General features: G+C 36.5%; 1 protein-coding gene across 1 annotated transcript in view; it reads left to right on the top strand.

Moving 5' to 3' along the window:
- Window positions 1–22,062, top strand: part of UNC13C (unc-13 homolog C) — a 586,599-nt gene that overhangs the window by 511,925 nt on the left and 52,612 nt on the right. Inside the window, exons 32-33 of the mRNA XM_041745721.1 lie at window positions 3,595–3,675; window positions 15,689–15,836. Coding sequence (XP_041601655.1) covers window positions 3,595–3,675; window positions 15,689–15,836 — 229 coding nt within the window. The remainder of the gene's footprint in view (window positions 1–3,594; window positions 3,676–15,688; window positions 15,837–22,062) is intronic.

The raw sequence follows: 22,062 nt of genomic DNA, 5'->3' as shown, positions 1-22,062 counted from the left end.
TTGCATATGGGTGGATTTCCTTCTGCTTAAGAGCCAAATAAGATTACCACATTTTCTTCTCCCATTCATTCATCAATGGATGACTTACAGGCCAACATTATGCCTATAGTAGAAATATGTGTTGTTTTAGTTCCATTTCTATCTTTTAGGATATAATGTGTATCATGGGGATGAGTTCCAGACACAAATCCTGTGGTTCAAATTCTACCTCATTTGCTTCCAACTGTGTGTCGTTGGCCAAAGTATTTAAACTTTTTAATTTTCAGATTTGGCACTTGCAAAGTACAGAAAATTTTAACACTTGGCTTATAGGATTGTTGTGAGGATAAATGAGATAATGCATACATTATCTTTGCATGATGATAGTGAAGAGTATGTCACCTCCCACTCACAGAAGCTGGCAGCTCAGAGTTAGGTATCACTGGGATTGTTTTGTGTGTATAATACAGGGGAAGAATAATCTATTTGGCTGCATAATTACTTACTGAGATAAAACAGGTGTCATATAATTTCAGTAACCTATATTATCCCCTTGCTCAGAAAAAAAATTTAAAAGCCAATAATCCATTTAAAAGATATCACCTAAAATTGCTTCTCACAGGTATTCAGTTATGTTAATGGTTTGGAGGAAAGGTAAAAGGTGGATGTTACTTCCACACTATTGTTTTGGATCTTAGATCTTAATCCCTTACTTTACTCCCTCTTATTATTTTCCTGAGAATTCTACTATGGATTTATCGAGGGTTGAAATTTCTCATACAAAACCATGAAGGTGAAAGCATAGTATCTCATTACAAAGAAATGGCCCTGGTCATGCTTCTAGTATCTGTGTGATATTAGGAAACACACTCCACCTCCCATAGCTTCAGTTTCCTGAGTTGGAAGTTATATCAGCCAGACTGTTTTCAGTTCCAAGTGATGGAAAGCATAACATAAGCAAGGAAGGAATTTATTGCTACATGAAATTTTATTGTCCTAGATGACTCTGCTTTCTGTCACTACTTGATTAGGAACCCAAAGGAATGTAATGGAACCCAACTCTCTTCCTTCCTTGTTTGATGTATGGCTGTAACAAGCCTACCTTCCTATTTGTAAGATGGCTGTCTCTATTCTATATCTAATATCCTTTGAACTTGAAATATTGTAGAAAAGAATACCCAACTTGATGTGAGAAATTCCAGCAAATCCCACCAGCACATCTTGGGCTCTGATAATGTTATCACCCCTCCAAAGCTAACTGCTGACAGAGGCTTAACTCATATATCAACCTCTGATCTGGGAATGCTCTGCCTAAAACTTATGAATTCTGAGTGGGATAGAGAGAGCTCCCGAGGGGACATATATATATATATGTGAGGTGGGAAAAATCAGAGTTCACATGAAACATAACACTGTAGGTCCCTTTGCAATTTCCAACAAACTTCTCCAAGACTGTAAAAAGCTAAAAACAAATTATTAATAAAATGTCCTAAAAGGATTATTATTACTCAAATTACAGAACAATAAGGCCTCTACAATATTATGCAAAATTAAAACTCTGGCCATAATAAAGAACTTCAAATTTTACAAAACTGTTTTATTTTACTAAAATGTCACTTTTTATTTTTATTTTATTAAACACTGGGTCTTTGCAATTTTTATATATTAGCTTGAAAGCAGATTTGGATATATTCAGAAATCTTATATGGAAATACTAACAAATAAATTATTTCAGATAATGCAGAGTCAGAACAATGAGGGAAATTATTTCTCTGCATTTGGTTACAAGTTAGGATTAATCCATTAAGAAATATTTATTCAGCTATACGACATTACTTCATGCTCTGGAACTTCATAATGTAGATATATTATGTATGCCCAACTTATTACTATTTAATGGGATCAGATTTATTTGGCATATTTTTTGAAAAAAATAAATTTTCATGGACAGGTGATGCAATATCAAAACCAATTAGTGTTAGTATAAGAGACTGCAAGTTTACTACAAGCAAGCAGTGACTCATTGTCAGTCTTTTTCAGAGACTTCATTCTTTGAAAGAGCTATTTTTAAATCTCAAAAAATTATCTCTTGCAAAAATTATATTTTTCTATGACATAGAAAGGGTTGAAGCCAGAGAAATTTGTACTTACTTACCCTAAAACATTTCCACCTATGATTTAGTAAACATTTCCCATTACTGTTTGTTTGAGTTTCAATGGGTAGTTAATATTCTTATTTTTTTTAAATGTTAAATGGACATGTTTGTGTTGAAAAACCTGTATCAGACAAAGATGTAGTGAGATACGGGAGTATATATCATGGGTCCATGGAGCACTGTATACCATTTTTTCAAAAATATTCAAAGAAGTATGATTTCATTCAAATGTATTGAACGCTACAACATAATGCTAAAAGAAACATAATTCATTTACCAAAAATATACTGAAGGCCTAGGTTATAATTGCCAAGATAGGTGACTGGAAGACTGGAAACACAAGTAAGACTTAAATGGAGATTATCTTCAGGAAATCATGGCATCTACCAAATAAGAATAAGAAAGGGCTAGAACAAGGCAAGCCACTGGAGATTGCACAGTTTGTGCACTGCACAAAAAGTGCCTAAGGGAGCAAATGACCACTGAAATAGAGCCCATGTGCCACCTGCCAAGCCATATGAATTGATGCAGAGCTGTGCCCTGTAGAAAAAGAGGCACCTATTATTACCAAGGAAAGGCACTGATTGATCCATTAGTCAAGTTTTGCATTCTCAGAGCTCTGTCCATCCACATGGGTTTTCCTCTAATTCACATAAAGGCACCTATATTAGTTAGCTTCAGTTAAGCTTCAGAACATAAGTCTTTCTTTTACTGAACAACATATCACAATTACCTAGGACAGCTCAGGCATGTAATAAGCACTCAATAAATATCTGTTGAATGTTGGCATAGTGGCAGCACTGGGAAACTGTCAACTTTGGAGGGTAGGGAGGTCAGGAATTTTTTTTAATTTCTCTTGGATTTCTTTTTGCTTTATGGTTGTCTTCAACCATTTTCCTAAAGAAGTTTTGAATGAGGGACTGAGACAGTCCATAGTGAACAATGAGGAAAATCTGTAAATGTGGAAATCGGCTCTAAAATATTGAAAAATTTTAAAATATTGAAAAATTTTAAAATATTGAAAATCTGCAGAGCCAAAACGAGTGAACTCCTGGGAACTTTTCTTCATAAGAACTAAACATTAAGGGGATCCAAGAAAGAGAATAAACTGGGGTCATTGGAATAGACTTTATCAACAGTAATTGAAAGGGACTAAAATTCACCTCCTAAATCCTTGTCATGATTGATCTTCCTCAATGTGACAGAACATAAGGTGAAAAAGCTTTGACACATATTTCAAGGTTTCTCTTTTTCCTAACGTAAACTTGTAAGTGAAAAGTAAAGCCACATGTGAATCAAAGTTCAGCATTTCTTCTTTTTGTAAAAGGGGATATTTATTAAATATATGACAAAATAATCTCAAGTGTGTCCATGTGGGGATTATGCAGATTCTGTTTGAAAATAGTTGTTAAATGAATGAAGTGGTTAATTTATAAGTAACTGTTAACATGTTCTCTAGGAGCACATGATTCGGGACGATGCCAAGGGTCTAACACCAAGACAGTGTGCTGTAATGGAGGTGGTCCTGGCTACCATCAAGGTAAGTTACAGTACTGATATGCATCCAGAGTCCTCTGTGTACCCTCAGAGAAAAGGTGCCCCATAGATACAGAAGAAAGTTGTATGGGTATATTCCCAGAGTGTGTCAGATTGAGCCTGCACTATCTCCCATATTATCCATGTTAGTTCTGTCCTTATACTTGATTCCTTTGTTTGTCTCTAAAAATGTGTGTGAAACCTATGTTGTAACATGTGTTTTCAAAGAAAGACATGTACCTTCCCTCCACCCAAAGTTCAATTAAATAGATGCTTCAAGGAGGTTTGGGGTTAACAATTTCTTTTTATGTTTTCTATGCTTGTTGAAATGGCTTTTAAAAGATCAATCTTCTCCTCTTTCTTAGTAAATGCAATAATTTAATTTTCTGCTGAAAACCCAAAGGCATTGTGTTGTGCGCATCATTTTTTCATAGCCAAAGGTTGACCACAAGTTATTGTGGTGTGGGCTAAATACGGACAGACCTAAAATGTAACTTAGAAGTTGTTTCCATACAATTCCTACATGTATTTCATTTTATATTTCATTTCATATACATGCTTTTTGTATTTTTATGTGAAAGCTTATTAAAGAGTGAAAGTTAATTTATCATCAAAATTTAAACCATGTCTATTGCCTGCACACTTCACTGGACGAAGCCTCTCTTACCTAGTGTGCATGAACAGTACAGCAAAAAACTGCTAGCTGCCACGAGCCATTTTCAGAGTACAGAATTGTCTTACAGGATAGAAACAGACACTACAATGGTATTCATTAAAATAGACTTTTAAAACAACTGGGCACCTTCGCAAAATTGTTACCTCAGAGCTTTTGTTTTATAGTTTCACCATTTAATCAGAGGCCATCTTTTCTTGCTTCAATGTCTGATACTGCAAAATGAAAGTTGTGAGGTGGGAATTTTGTGACACCTGGTGAAAACTGGAGAGTGTGGATTTAGTCAGTGAGACTATAACAATGGAGCTTCTAAAGCTGCAGCTAGAGTGTTATCTGCAAGTTTGGAAATTTTGCATAATCATATTGAGGGAAGAAAGGAGAAAACATAAAAAACAAAACAAACAAAAAAACAGGGCAGCCAGGGTGGCTCAGCGGTTTAGCACTGCCTCCGGCCCAGGGCCTGATCCTGGAGACCTGGCATCGAGTCCCATGTCAGGCTCCCTGCATGGAGCCTGCTTCTCCCTCTCTCTCTCTCTGTGTTTCTCATGAATAAATAAATAATTTTTTTAAAAAAAGAAAAGATTGACTTTTGGAGTTACAGCAGAACAAATGGCTATAAATGAGGAAATGCTAGTATAAAAAATAAGAACTTTGGAGTGTACCATAGAGAGGAAAAAAAAAGTAAGATTTTTAGAATCTGAATGCAGCCCTTCATGGATTTTATTAAGTCGATGCATGACTTTAAGAGAGGAAGGAAAATGTATTCTGTGAAAAGAGAATGGCATTCAGACCTGGATCCTGTCCCCAACACCAACATTTCTCATCTTCTTGGTTTGGGACACATGATCACCATCTAGTTAGCCCAATGTCTAGGACATTTCTGATCTCCAACCAAATTCCCCTCTTTTATATCTTGACAGTTCAACTAACCTGTCTTCCTATCCAGGTCATCTGGAATGATCTTTTAATTCAGTCTCAGACACTTCTACTAACTGGTACCTAAGATCCAGTAAATGGGTCCATTTCATTATCTTGTTCCTCCAGGATTCGGGTCTGACCCTGTTAGTAATTGGCAGAGGTCCTCCTGAACCTCAGAGTCTAAGGTCAGGTCTCCACATGCTGTGCCTGTTATGAGACTTTTTATCCCTGTGGTCTGCCCATCTGCCAAGACATGCATCTGGGTGTTCATTTTTGTGGCTCTGTCATCAGTTTGCCAAACCTGGGACTTACTTTACCTTATCTGATTCTGAGATTTGCCCCAACTGATTGTCCTACCAAGCACTAATTCTGATGTTGACTACAAAGGAAGTCAGGAAACAGAGGAATACTATTTAAAAGAATTGTAGCCCCAACAGCTAGTGATGCAAGGTCTGCTTGGAATCCAGCAGAGGGAACCCTGTAATGCAAGCAGAGCTCTCATGAGAAAGATGTTCTTATGCAGAAGCTCCAGATGCTACCCAGGCTCACTCACAAAGACTGCCAAAGACAGGATCCTGGTTCCTCTTTAATTCAGTTGAGGAAAATAGGCTGGAAATAAAAAGTGGAGGAGAATGCTATAGAGTTTATAGACTGAAATAGTGCTTTACATTCTTTCAAATATCATCTATGTATGTACATTGCCTCACCTGATGCTTATAAATATCTGGCTATTAGGTACGTCAAGAGTGATCATTCACATTTTATAGACTAAACAACAGAGGCTGACAGGTTTAAATTACTGTCAAAGGCCAGAGAGTTGCTAGTAATTGTCAGAGCTGAGAGAGGACTCTAAAATCACTGTCCCTACTTTTATGTCACATTATTTCACTAATTGTTAAAGTGTTGGTAAAATGCAGCAGGCCAAAATCGATAATATTTCTTCAGAGGGATTAGTTATTTCTAGATTAAAATGCCAGATTTCAATTATTTAGATAATTTTCTAAAGATTTAAAATCGGGATGCCTGGGTGGCTCAGCGGTTAAGCATCTGCCTTTGGCTCAGGGTATGATCCTGGAGTCCTGGAATCGAGCCCCGCATCGGGCTCCCTGCATGGAGCCTGCTTCTCCCTCTGCCTATGTCTCTGCCTCTTTCTCTCTCTGTGTGTCTCTCATGAATAAATAAATAAAATCTTTTTTTAAAAAAGATGATTTAAAAATATCCAACCCCTACACAAGTATTGATGAAAATAGTAACTCTCTTAAATACTAAAATTTTAATTGGACTGGACTATTTTGTCATACCAGTCCCATGTGGTTTCAAGTGTAAGTTAAAAGGGTAGACTATGGCACAAGTGTTAGAAATTATAGTGATCTGCTACAACTAGCATGAGTGGGTTTTGACACATTTCATTCATTTATCTGCCAACAAGCAACCATATCAATAGTATTTGAAAATGAAAATATAACAGTGACAACTTTGAGGCAGATAGCCAAAAATTTAATCAGTATGTGTCAGTTAATAGGCCAGTAGGGAAACCCTAGTTCTTGTTCAGCTTTTGAGTCTCAGACCCATGTCCCAGGAAGAACTTGGACTGCTATGGGTTCCCTGAAATATGAGTTTCTTTCAGAGAAAAACAGGAGACCTTTCTCCAACAACAGGTACTCTTGACCTGAGCATGAATCACAACTTAAGGAAATTCTTAAGTCTTGAGTAGTCCTCAGGTTATTTTCTGATGAAGCTTGAAAATTGAAAAACCTAGGAAAAAAGCTTGCTGATACTATTTTCGCCCAGCCTTCCACATTGCCCTGGAATACTTGTTGTTTGGACCCAAACATGATATTCTACAATGTGTGTTGCAAATGTCTGACATCGTGTAGGGACAATATATCCCTAAAAACAATAACCATGTGAATTAGGGGCCTTCTAGAAATCTGAATTGCTTTGTATAAAGGAGATAATTTGGACTATGTATGTATATCTATTCAAATATAGGTTTGGAATTTACTTATTGCTTATTTAATCCTAAACAACACCATTTCTGATCATTTGGATTCCAGAAAAATAGCAAGATATGTGATGTTATGCCTCTAAGGCTCTTACCCTGACTCAGGTCCTACCCTATCCTGCTATACATTATTCATGAGGCAATTTTGGTGGCTGCTTCTTAGCATCTTTTTTTTATTATTATTATAAGTATAGTTTTTGCATTATTTAAAATTCAGCTGCTTATGAGAAGAGCAAAATAACTTACCTAGTTTGGAATATTGCATTTTGAAAATAATTACTTGAGAGCTTACTTATATGTAGAAAATAGAGTGAGCAATGAAGAGGTGGCTGAAAAGAAGAGCAATCTTGCTCTAGAAGTTTGAACTTAGACCTCTACAACTGATAAAATAAGAGGTGTGGACAAAGTGCTGGGGAGTGCAGAGAGGGTGATATATTCTCTGTGTCTAGGGGAAAGCTTCCTGGAGAGGAGAGTTTTGGGGTTTAAAGGCTGACATGGGGGAAAGCATGGGAGAAAGTCATTTTAAGGCCATAGAGAAAAGCCTGAGTGAAATGTGAGAAGGGGTGGGTCAGTCTGAAAACTTCAAGTAGTGTACTGCAGGAGGAACAGATCATGACTGGTTGAGTATTGTAAGGAACAAAAGAGAAACATTGTGTTGGAGCCAAAATGCTGACACTTACTTACACTGAGGTCAAAGGGAGAGAGAATAGCATATCTTTATCTGATATATGTAAAAAGAGGACTTCAGTTGGGGTAGAAAATAATTTATAAAAATTTTATCAAATAATTCCTTTAAAAAAAAAGTAGTAAACCTTAGTTGTTAAAGGCAAATTATATCTAAGTTTGCAAAGTGAATTGTCTGCATGGATTTTCCAAAAATATGATAAAGATATTGGAAGGAAAAAAATGTGATGATGGGAAATTGCTACCAAAATAGTACATGAAACCAAGAAGAAAATTCTTCCTGCAAACTTGTAAAGAAACATTAGCATGTTCCCATCAGTCAGTAAAAATAGATTGCAAAAGTTCTTCAAATATATGACAAATTTAAAGAATTAGAGGAATTTAGAATTTTTACTGGGATTATAAAAAGAATGGCTTGCTAAGCATGCAGACAATATTTATCCTGATTTTTAATTTGGAAGTACTATTTTTTTTCTCACAAATCACAACAACAAGTGCTTTAATTTTTGTAGTTTTATGAAGAATATAATAAACGGAACAAAATCTCTGGTTGTTCTTCAAGATAAAGAAAATGATACTTATACATAGGTCTTTCAGCCTCCATTCAGATATAATAATAGCTTCCCTCACCATCCACCCTTACGTTACTAAATCTGGTGTATCACTATATTAGGGTGTAAGCCTCTGCAAATATCAGAATATATATTTAAATTCAGATGTAAACAAAATATTTGGAACCACATGGGGAATTATACCACTGGCAATGATTACAGTATCAGGATAGTAAGTGATTAAGAGAGAAAGAAACTAGAATGTGTAAATCACTCTCCACTCCTATGGGAATAATGGGGTTTAAGGAATTAACGTCTGAAAATTAAATGTAAAACAATTAAAACAGCTCCTGTCATACAGAAAGCTCTTGATAAATGTAATTATCAAATCACCTGAAAACTAGTTTATTTTTGAATGAGTTTCTTTCTACTCTTAAACCCACGATCCCACATATTCTACTGCAGTCAGGTTTTCCCCCAACTCCTTCCCTAATCTCTTGATTCTCTCTCAGTGAAGCTAATGATTAAATCTGACTCTGCTCCAAGCAATAGTCAAAGTCCTTATGGCTTTGCCCTCTGGCCTTCTGGTTTTCTGTGCTCAGCATTCTTTCTCTATAAGGACACAAATTCCATAGGATTCTTGACTGCTCCTTGAGACTCTCCTCTGGGAAGCAGTGCTGTTTTGTTTTTGTTTTTCCAAGGAGTTTCTAGTGCAGATTAAAATATGAAAAAGACACATTAAAAATTAAATAATTATATATGTTAATTTACAAAAAAAAAACAGTGTAAGATATGTAACGGGCTACAGATGCCAATTAAGGGACACAAATAAAAAGTGGTAAGGATTCAGAAGAGGGAACAATCAGTGTGAGTTTGAGGAATCAGGAAAAGCTAGAAGAATGTTCTTGAAGGACAGATGGGAATTCACAGGATGGATAGGAAAGACAATAGTTTTTCTTGAAGGAAGATTCAGGACTTGAACATAATCAAGGGAAAAGAACTTCATGGAAAGGCACAAGACCAGAGGGCTGGGAGTCAGTGATGAAACTATTCCCTGATGGTCTGGGTTTAACTGGAGGTTTGGACAATGAAGCCATGTAAAATGAAGCTTCAGAAAGTGTTTGAATTGAAAATATGGAGATCCTTTTGCAACCTCAGTGTATTCTATAAAAGAAGAACCATTGATGATTTTGTAAATATGTGGCATACTAAAACTGCCATGTTAGCCATGGAAATCTTATAGAAATGTGCAAAATGTATGGAATAGTTCAAGATTTAGTCACAGAGATCAGTTACAGTAGTTCAATGCATAGTATGATGAGGGCTATCATTAGGATGGTAGCTTTAGGAATAGAAGGAAAGCTGGATATTAATGACACAAGAAGGGGAGCCTCACTGGAATTAGCAACCCAAAGTGGGGCACGGGTGAGGGGACCCTGAGTTTTCAACCGAGAGGTTGGAAAAGCATGGTTTCACTGAGAAAAACAGCAACCCAAGCAGGAGGGCTGTTTTTCACTGCCACGATGAAGTTAGATATGGTGGCAGGAGCATAGAAATAAATAGGTAGTAAATTGCTGGAGACAAGGACTGTACTTAGGAAACAAAGCAGGGCTCAAGTCTGGGCGGTTATTCTGCCAATTAAGCATATCTTCTCACAAGGAGAATGCCACAGTTCACAAAGCTCTTCCAGATTGAGTAATTCATCTCATGATTACAACACCAGAGTCAGGCAGGGTGGATGTTTCTGCTCCTGTTCTGCAAATGAATGGATCGATACCCTCTGAAGTTTCGTAATCTATGCACAGATCACATTGCATAGAGGAAAGAGAATGAATAAAGTAAAAAGGAGAGAGTTGAAGGGGGGCAAAAGATTCCAAAATATCATAATTCGAAACATAAGCCAACCACTCCCTTTTCCTGCTCATATAGAAGGACATCATCTACAATGTTGTTGGCCTATAGTCTACTTAATGATGGCCAGTTATGGGACCTTACTATCTCACAAGTAGCAGCTTCAATTTTTAAGATGTACTTATTATTGGAAAAGTTGTCTCTCTTATATCAAACTAGTATCTGTTTCCCTGGTACTTTTAGTTCTGCATTGGTCCTTCTGTCCTTTGAAAATATAATTCTACTTCCTTTTCCACATGATAGCGTTTCATACATTGAAGAAACCTATCATGCCTCCCCAATTTATCGATGGCCTTTTATTGAATGACATGCCTTCTAGACCTTACAAAATCCTAGCCCTCTACCTTTGGATGCCCTTTACTTTTTCATATTACTTATAAACGACGAAGCCTAGGATTAAATTTGTAATGACCATAATATTTCACCTATGTTCTAATTGTCAGAGAATGTTGTTGCTCTATCACACCCTTCATCTTGATCTGTCTACGTATATTGATACATGATCAGAATTCATTATCTTTGGTAGCTGCCCAGGCATGTTATTAAATCATGTTAAATCTGAGAATAAAATGAAGCTTTATGGATTTTAAATTTTTTACTGATATTAAGCCAGTAACCCATTCTGTACTTTGCAGTAAACTTTTTATCATAAATATAGGTCTTTTCCTTTTTTTTTTTTTTTTTTGTCATCCATCCTGTAAATGTGGACCTTGATTTCAGGCTGCCAAGACCTTTTCTGAAGCCACATTCTGGCATTCAAAGTAATAACATCAAGCTTTGGCTCAACTCTACATTTTAAAAACATGCTTTCTGCCTTTGTCCAAGACATGGTGAACATATCAGCCTGGACAGGGCTCAAGGTAGAGAGAATGACATCCAGTTCACCTCCTTATCCTTCACGGCTGTGAACCGCCAATTTGTCTGCAGTTCTCATAAAAATCCCTTTCTTGAAAGAAAATGGCTGATCCTAACTTATTTTGCTAATTGCTTTCTGCTAGTTTGTATTAATCTAAGTAAACATCAGAATAAATTAAACTGGAGCTTCTCTGCTATCAGCAGCAGAACAACATGAAACTCAGTCTCAATTTGTTGTTGTTGTTTAGAACCAATGGGGAAAACACTTTTTATATGGATGAAGGAATCTAGAAGGCTTTAAAATCCCATATATACAAATTCTTCTCTAGCGTATAATCCCCCTGACTGAATGCTTACTATAATCAAGAGAAATCAACTAGGCTATACTGAACTGTGGATAGTGGGGTTTGTTTAATAGCTAAGACATTCTCTCCTACACACTAGCTTCCTATTTATATCTATCAAACCTAAGCCTCAGCAAAATACAAATTCTACTCTTGTGCTTCTTCAGGGTCTCTTGTAGAGTCAAAACTGAATGTGAAATCTCCAAATGCCAAGATCTATGCAGTAATTGCAGCCCCCTTTCTTATTATCTGTGCCAGTGAAATAAATAGACCCATGTTCCAAGAGTGGTCACCCAGGTTCTGAACACTGTGTGAAAAGGGTTCCATTAAATAACATTTTCATCAAGTTTGCATTTGCATACATAGAAGTTTCCTCTGCTCTGTTATAGGCCTGTGTTATTTATCTGTGCTTAGTTAATGGAAGCTAGTTCCTTCTTAGGATCTTGCAACTTATTTTCTCTCTGAAAATTGCTAACTTCTGTTCAGGGTTTGTCTTGCAATGTCTCCTATTATACAATGCACTCAAAAGACAAAAAGCATCATTTCCTTACACATCTTCTGTTCACTTCTGATCCTGCTAGAGCCTTTAGAAGAATGACTTATAATAACCGATGGCTACAAAGGAGAAGAAAGTCAAGTCAGTTCAGTATCATAAACAAAAACTCTAGGGGGCCTTTAGGCTTTTCCCAGGAACAAACTCATTCATTGTTTATGTTTTCACCTCATGTTAGTTCTCCATGTCCCAGAGGCCTACAAAATAATACTCTTGAGAGTAAAAACATGTCCTTCTATACAATTATGAGGGTTCAAGAATAAATACACCATCTAGGCCTTCAGAGCCTGATTCTAATTCTGTTCTTCCATGAAGCCTTCTAGAGCCTTAGAAATATCTCCATTCTTAATGAAGTCCAGTCACCTTATTCCCTCCTAGGGTTTCCTAAATCATATCTCATGGAACACTTCAGTCCCCTGAGTATAATAGATGTCGTATGTGATAGGTGTCCTGAAGCCAAATAATTTTATCTTTTAAGCCAAATAATTTTTTTAAAAAGTATGTTAATGAAAGGTGAAGCAGACTTCTTTTCCACAGTGGGTCCCAGTGCCTTTCACATGTTAATGAACCTTGTGAATCTTTAGAGGTACAAAGTCATCTCAACTTCTCCAGACCCTCTACTGCCTAGAGGCAATTTCTAGTTCCCAGACCCCATAAGTTTAGTGATGAGAACAGAGTTACGTAGCAAACCGTGTATTTTAAACTATACCAAGGCACTGTATTATGAGAACTACGACTTCAATTCTTCTTGAGTTGAGACTCCCACAGTTTCCCGTGGTTACATAAGTGGGGCTGTCCTCTTTCTCTGTACCACAGATGATCTAGCGGCTGATGAATTTAAAAATGGCAGTGCTAAAAAACGGATAAACGCCACAGATGACACCTTGTTGGAAGCCTTTACTGACTCCTTTCCCACTAGAAATGTTTGCCACCCCATTATCTGTATTTTCAAACTGTTTTTCTTATACCTGCAACATTAATGGAATCATTCATTGACATTTTGGTTACATTTCCTACTAGATTATAATTCTTTGAGAACAACCTCTGCACCTCTTTGGCTTCATGTCTTTGGCATTCAGCACAAGGTCTGGTTTACAATGCAGATTTAATAAATATTTGTTAAGGGACAGGGGCAGAGTTAACAGGCAGGAAGGCGGACCCCACCACTGATGCTGTTAGTGTAAGCCCATAGTTCTATCCTCACAAACTGCCCAGTAAAATCTGTGCCCATCCACGTGGATGTGGTCACCATGGTGCTTTATATGCACCATTAAAGAACAGTTTTAAAACAGAGTCGAATTGTGACATTCACGCAGTTATAAAACTTGTCAAAAATGTTATTTAACTCATCAATTAATGAGGATACCGCGAAGGTATTACAACTAGCTAGAACTCCAAGAACCACAGAGAAGGATAAGCAATAGGAAAGCTGAAATCAACTTACAAATAGAAGCAACAAGAATCTACCCACAAAAAGATAATGAGTTGCATCCCACCAAAAATAGTTTGCATTTCTGTGGACAAGAGTCATTTACATGATTATCCACTTTCTATCATTTATAGTTTTAAAATAGCTTAAAGACAATTAAAAACAAAGATAACCCAGGCAGACACACTAGACATAACACCCACTCATGTTTTTTGTCCCTTTCAAAATCTGTTGCAGTTTTTTCCTAACAACTCTCCATAGTCCTGAAAGATAGCAAAACGTTTTTCTTGTATTTCTTTTTATCATAATCTTCTAGCACTTTTGTTCAGGTTTGACAAGAATGAGGCTTGTCTGAAAATTTTGAGAAGCAAAATGTGTTCCCACACATGCCCAGGGATCGTGCCTATTTCTGATTCAGTTTACCCCCCTGCTACACTATACAATGAGGGTGAGTTATTTCATCTTATGGCTCCTTGGTTCATTACATAAACAGACCTCTAGGGAGCCCTCTTCCATCCCTCTTAGGGGTGAACTTTTCTCTCTCAGTACATCCATTTCATATGTTTCATATGTTTCACCTTAAATATCTTGTTTCCTGAAGTCAGGAGCCATCACATTTTTGGATCCATCAAGGCACCTGAAACAATTCTGGATTCACCATTGTAAATAACTACTTTCTGCATGTGAAAGTATTTTAACATTTTTTTGGAAGATCAAGGTATAGGGACCATTTTAAGTATTATATCTCATCATCTCTTAAAAAGGAACAGGCTTTTGCCATTTTTCTATGCCTCCTTATCATAAACACAGATTGCTTTCGGCACAGCATGTGTTCAAAATGTACCTAGCTGGAATCAGTTAAGGCACTTTTAAGGGTGTTTCTTCAGATTCTATCCCCATTGCCTACTTTCTCTGGCTTATGCCCTGAATCTTCTCTACTTCACACTCTGAAAGTGCATCAGCTACCTAGAAATGCTTAGAATATTTTTCTGCATCTCCCCTTGAATTAGGGAGAAAACTGAAATATTTATGAGTTTTCAATTCATTGAATTGTTTTACCTCAAAACTTTTAATGAGTGTGATAAAGAGATGACACATAGCCAGTCAGGAGAGTGCATCAGAATCATTTGTTGAGCTTTCTCAAAATATGTTATTCTGTGAGAATCCTAGATCATAGGTTGCAGTGAGTTTAGTACTGTCAGTACCAGGAGAGAGGGAGAACCATTTGTCTAACCTTAAAAGTACACTGTAAATATATGATCATCTATAAATAATTGGGAAAAAGTATCTTTTGTTCTGTTACCTATTTGTATATATTTTGCCTTCCAAGTGATGTCTGTACATAATACAGCATGAAAAATGCTAACAGCCCTCAATGACTGTATTTATTACTAAAGAGCATGTATCTTCCTTAGTAGCTTAGCTATAAATATTGTAATATTTTGAGTTTATTGGGTAATAATATCAAAAGAATACCTATGTTTCATTGCATTTATCAGACACAGGGTTCATGGGATGTTGCACCAAGACCACTCTGCATCCTTGGTTTGGGCTATATCTGCACTATTGTGTGTTTAAAGTGGGGAACATGGAGCAGTGGGCACCTGGCCTAGTGTCTGGACAATACGTGACCAGGTGCTACCTTCCTTGTGAAATTTTGACAGCCCTGGATATATATATATATATAATTTTTTTTAATGTTCTGGAAACAAGCCAATAACCAATTGTTGACAATTGTTACCTAAACCTGTCATTCTGTAAGCCTTCTGACCCCTGCATCTTCGTGATCCCATATGCTTATGAGAGGAAAAAACTTAAGCTTTAAGGAGCTGGGGTCTGTGATGTAAAGCATCAATTCAGAGATAGTGGAGGGACCTGAATTATAGGTTTATGACTTAGTAATAGGAAACTGTAGGACTATCCCTTTGTCACTATTTCACATTGATCATATTGTATTATCCCATTTAAGCATCACTATTACAGCAATAAAATACTTCCTTCAGTACTTCTTTATGAATCCTTCTGCTTACATTATTATTATTATTATTATTATTATTATTATTATTATTATTATTATTATTATTTTCTTTTTAGCAATACTTTCATGCTGGAGGAAATGGCCTGAAAAAGAATTTCTTGGAGAAAAGCCCAGATCTTCAGTCTCTGAGATATGCTCTTGGTCTTTATACCCAAACTACTGATGCCTTGATAAAGAAATTCATAGACACTCAGACCTCACAGAGTAAGTAACACATTGGATGTGAGAATAGAGTAAGCTTCACACAACTAAAATTTGATGTAAGATTATTAAAAATATTGCTAATAATTTTTACAACAAATTAAGTCATCAATAAGAATTGATTATGAGCAATAGAAAATTATCAAAATGTTTAGCCCTCATGAATTACAATTTTATAAATAACTTCAATAACACTAAGATATGCTTAATACTCAAGCTGTATAGAGTGGTTGACTCTTGGTGATTCTAACTTCAAAAACCTAGTGTTGAATGTCCACAGTCGGTGGTCTCTCTTCAATTCAGTAGATGGATGTAGTGTTTGCTGCTCTTGGTAATTTCCAAAGTATGATGATAATTCCCCAAATCTTGACTTTAAATATAAAATCTCCTGCTTTGGTATTTCCAGAAGGGAAATCTCATTTTACATGAAAGAAATTATAACTTTTACTTTGAAATGGACCAAAAGACAAGCATTTTATTGGAAACTCTGATCTGTTCCATGTGGCAAAGTTCCCACCTCATATGCTTTTAGGATATTACTGGTAAGCAGCCTGTCTTTCAAGTTGCTATGTGATTTATCATATTTTGGTAATTATATGCATTTAAGATCCAGCATTTCTGAAAGATTATTGAAAATGTCAGTATGAGTCACAAAGAGCAAAATGCAAGCTCAAACTCTAGAACATAATAAATTGTGCCGCAGAAATAATAAAAATGAATATGAGAATACTGTCTTCATTCATGAGGAATCCTCAGAAAAGAAAGCATACAGATTTTTTTTGTTCCTGTGATACAAATGCTCCAGACTTGTCTGCGTTTCTTCATGGATATTTGAACTTTTCTAACTACATCAAAGGTAGGTGCTTTGCCTTAATACCAAGGTATGTACTAGGTAGGTCCTTCACCTGTCTTTAACCCTGTGGTCTCTGAGAGTTCCCAAGTAAATGCTACAAATATTCCTTTCAATGTGCTATGCTAACCCAGGTTACATCTTGGGATAATTCGAGAAAGGAAAAAAAGAGTTGAGCTCATGAGGGGTTGTCAAGAGATACAGAAATATTCAAAACATTACTTACTTGAATCCATCATCCCTCAAGATGTTCCAGACTTTAAAATATGAATGTAATTCGAATACATCATATAGAGTTGCAGTTCTATTCCCAGAAATTGAGTGTATGAAACCTTTGGTTTACTTTTATAGGTATACATGTATGTGTGTATACATACTCATATGCACACAGCCCATCTTCTAGCATAGATGTCACAGCACACAAATCTATGTATGTTATCAATCTTGGTGTGAGCATAATTGGGAAAACAGTTGGTATTTACTAAAGTAGAAGATTTGCCTTCCCCATGACCTAGCAATTCAACTCCTAGGTGCAATCCAAAAGAAACGTGTGTTCATGTGTACCAGAAGACACATATAACAAAAATCACAGGAAGAAAAAATGTCCATTAACAGCTGAACAGTAAAATAAATTGTGGCATATTCATATAATGAAATCTTATTTACCTATAAACCTACACAGCTGCAGTTACACACAACATGGATGAATCAGAACAAACAAAATGTTCAATAAAAGCAACCAGATACTACAGAATATATATTGAATGATTAAATTTGTAAAAATTCCAAAAGCTAAACTGCAATGTTTAGGGATACACAGTAAAACACCACCACACAGCAAGGAAAGGATTTCTGTGAAGTAAAGAGAGCAGCTCTCTCTGGGGAGTAGGAACTAAGGACTTCTGAGGGGCTGGCAGTTGGCTGTATCTTGACCTGGTGGTGGTTACCCAGATGTTCTCTTTATGATATCTGACCAACATTTCACTTTTTATGTGCTTAAAAACTGTTACAGGAATAAAAGGGTTTTTTAAAAAAATTACATCAAAATCAAAAACAAAATTGTATATCTTAATTCAACTTTATCTTTTTTAGAAAAGATTTATTTATTTATTCCTGAGAGACACAGAGAGAGGCTGAGACATAGACAAAGGGAGAAGTAGGCTCCCCTCAGGGAGCCCATGGTGAGACTTGATCCCGGATCCCAGGATCATGCCCTGAGCTGAAGACGGATGTTCAACTGCTGAGCCACCCAGGCATCCCTTAATTCAATTTTGTCTTAAATAGATTTTATAAGTATAGTATAATCTACTGTGTCTTGCTTACTTCTTTCCTTCCTATCTCTTTTTTCCTTTTATCCTTTCTCTCCCATTTTCACCTTCACTTCCTTCTCCTTTTCTTGGAATAAATTTAGATGTCATCTTTCTCTAGTAATAAAAAAGAAGAAAAAACTGCTAGAGATTGAGTCATTAGAAATTTATGAACCACAGAGTTCAAATGAGAACTATCAATTTGGAAAAACACTGTCTTCTCTTTCTATTCCAAAGATTGGAAAATAAGCCGATCCAAAATGGATATAGAACTATTAAGTCCTCAAGTGAAACTGATAGTTCATTTTATAAGAATAGCATGTTTATTATTCTAGCAATGAACGACAGTAGTGAAGCACCAGCTTATTCTGTATTCACTTTATAAATATTTCCTGAATAACACCTCTGAATGAAGTTTCGTGCATTGAAGCATATATTCAAAACTGAGCATGATGTTATATATACCAGTTGCTCTAACATGGCAATTTTCTAGCGGGGGTAGTTTGGCTCCCTAAGGACATTTGACAATACCTGGAGAGTTTTGGTTGTCTTACTGGTATCTAGTGAGTGGAGGCCAGGGAAGTTGCTAAATATGGTGCACAGAAAAGCTTTCTACAACAAAAATTCATCTGTCTCACAATGGCAGTAATATTGAGGCTGAAAAGTGAGAAATATTGTAATGTAGGTCACGTCAGAAGGGGGAAGAAGGGGCACCTGGGTGACCCAGTGGTTAAGTGTTTGCCTTTGACTCGGGTAATGATCCCAGGATCCTAGGATTGAGCCTCACATTAGGCTCTCTGCTCAGCAGGGAGCCTGCTTCTCCTTCCCCCTCTGCCTGCTGTACCCTCAGTTTGTGGGCTCTCTCTCTCTCTCTCTCTTTCTGTCTCTGTCAAATAAATGAAATCTTTTAAAAAATAAGAGGGAAAAATTTTAACATGAGAAGACAGAAAAGGCAGAAAGGCCAGTGAGTAAACTGAGTCATGAGGTGGTAGAAAGAGGATGGTATTCTGGATATAAAAACTGTCCAGCAAAATATCTACCTGTGCTTAATTTAAAAATCCCACTATGTTGGGACGCCCAAGTGGCTCAGCGGTTTAGTGCCTGCCTTCAGCCCAGGGCCTGATCCTGGAGTCCTGGCATCCAGTCCCATGTCGGGGTCCCTGCATGGAGCCTGCTTCTCCCTCTGCCTCTGTCTCTGCCTCTCTCTCTCTCTCTCTCTCTGTGGTCTCTCAGGAATAAATAAAATCTTTAAAAAATTTTTTAAATAAAAAATAAAAATGTCAAGAACACCCATGGTTTATTTTTATTAGTAAAAAAATATTTTGCTTTTAAAACAAAATTCACATCACTACCAATTTTTGATCAATATATATAGTTGAAAATGCCTTAGATTTCTCTGTACCATTAACATATACAGAAATATTGTAATAGGTTTGTGTAATAATATTAGAAACTATTTTAATATTTGTAACAGTTAGTACCTATTCTTCCTCTTACAGTTGATACAGTGGTTTAGATTGGGTAGTTAGCTTAAAAAATTCTATTTTTGCTGCTGATGTTTTTCAGGGATATATTACTTACAGTTTTAGAAGCTGGTACAAAATTCTCTCCTTGCATCTTGATTACAGTAGTAAGAAAAACTTTTCTAAGAACTATTTCATTATATCAAGGGCTCTTTGAATATTTCATGCAGTACCAGACAGTGAAAAATGTATAAAAGTTTAACATATTAAGTAGAATTTTTTTCAATGGATAATACAATTTGGAATGAGGCACAGCATGATTAATTGCTGAGCTACTCTGTGTCATATTCTATTTCCTTATCTAAGCTTTTATAAGAGCTTGAGAAACCTGAATCTCAAAAACTTTACAGACAAAAGGATATTTATGTCTAAGTTACAACTGGCTCATAAAGAAAAAATTAAATCTAATGACTATGTGAATTAAAATATATGAAATATAAAATATTTTATTCTAGGATCTGTCCTATTAACATTTTATAAGCAACATGTTTGACACCCTGCTTATTTAAAAAATCAGATCCTTTTGATCATTTTAATGACCTGCTTCCTGCAAAAGTAGAGTATAATGTATTTAAATCTGAAATGGAAATAAGATCGCTACTGATTCACATTTGGAATCTGTGAATATGCTTCAATATATACATTATGTATAAGGCATTAATTATCTCTAATTAGGTTTTACAGACTATGGAAGTTATGTCCATAAGTAGAAAAGAAACTCTTCTGAAATGGCTCATTAGAAAGGATCTTATCAGAAATGTAGAACTTAACATTAATAATATTTACTTCACAAAATAAGTGGTTTCAGAATAAAGAAATGACTTACTGGGGGCAGCCTGGGTGGCTTAGCAGTTTAGTTCCACCTTTGGCCCAGGGCCTGATCCTGGGGACCTGGGATGGAGTCCCATGTCGGGCTCCCTGCATGGAGCCTGCCCCTCCCTCTGCCTGCCTCTCTCTCTCTCTCTCTCTCTTTCTGTCTCTCATGAATAAATAAAATCTTTAACAAAAAAAAAAAAAAAGAAAGAAAAAGAAATGACTTACTGGATGTCACCTGTAGGTGAAAACACCAAGGGATAGCCTCAGCTTACATGGGGAAGTAACATTAAAATCCACTTGGCCATCTTCAATTTAATACTGCTTGGAAAGCACAGTCAGAGATGGTTTCTTTCTCATTTTAGCTGATAAGCCTTTCAGAGGTAGCCAGAGATCTGGAATCCCATCTAAAAGATTTATGCAACTGTTTTATCCCAGAGACAGTGGAATTCAACTAGGTAGTGCTGCCTTCCAAGAGGAGATGTTAGTATGTTTTAGTAGTGCAGGGGAAAAAATGAGAATGTATGACACTTGGCTCTTCAGATGTTATAGTTGGTCTGATAACATTCAAAGCTGGATGAGGCTCTTCAGCCCAGCTGTACACAAATAACTTTAATAGGAATGGTGATGTGATATGGTTCTGAGTATGCTGAATCCTTTCCCAAAGTAGAAATGGCAAATGTCAGGTAAGGTCACCATAATGCTATTATGTAGCCAGTAAGTTGTCTACCACTATATAGTTCATTCCAAGAATTCTCTGAAGCCAGTAACATTTAAGAAATAGGGTCACAAGTAAGGACACCTGGGTGGCTCAGTGGTTGAGCATCTGCCTTCAGCTCAGGGTATGGTCCTGGGGTCCTGGGATCTAGTCCCACATTAGGCTCCCTATGGGGAGTCTGCTTCTCCCTCTCCCTGTGTCTCTGCCTCTCTCTGTGTCTCTCATGAATAAATAAATAAAATCTTCAAAAAAAAAAAAAAAAGAAATGGAGTCACAAGTAGATTAAAAAACTTGAAGTCCTGTAGATAAGAGGCAGAAATGATGCGCTTCCCACTATCTCATACTTAATCAGAAAAGAAATCAGAATATATATTACTTTCTAGAGTCCATGCTTTCTTCTCTCTAGTTTTAAATAACTGAGCTTACTTCAGGCCTCTTCCTTTTAATTTAAGTATGACTAAATCTCCCTTCTCTACAGGAAATAATAATTTTTTTCATATTCACAATCAACTGTTGCCAAACTTCTAACTTCTTCCTTTGCTTGCCAGTTTGTCCTCATTCTGGTTGCAGTTACTGGGCATGCTCAATGTCCAGAACCCCTTTTATTTTTTTTTATTATTATTTTAAGATTTTATTTATTTATTCATAGAGACATAGAGAGCGAGAGAGAGAGAGAGAGAGAGAGGCAGAGACACAGGCAGAGGGAGAAGCAGGCCCCATGCAGGGAACCCCATGCGGGACTCGATCCTGGGTTTCAGGATCACACCCCGGGCTGCAGGCGGCGCTAAACCGCTGTGCCACCAGGGCTGCCCGAGAACCCCTTTTAAATATTAATTGGAAGTAATTACATTGGAAATATTTAAGTTGAATATAAGAAAATGCACACTGCTTTCAGAAAACCCTTTCCAATATAGCCTGATTTCATTCCTCTAGAATTTACTGTGTCTGGATGTAGGATATTGTGGCTTTGAATTAACTTCCCTATTCTAATCTTCAATGCCCTTGTCCCCCATCCGTA

This window comes from Vulpes lagopus, chromosome 2, assembly GCF_018345385.1.
Source record: "Vulpes lagopus strain Blue_001 chromosome 2, ASM1834538v1, whole genome shotgun sequence".
Lineage (NCBI taxonomy): Eukaryota > Metazoa > Chordata > Mammalia > Carnivora > Canidae > Vulpes > Vulpes lagopus.
This window is presented reverse-complemented; position numbering and strand designations above follow the sequence as displayed.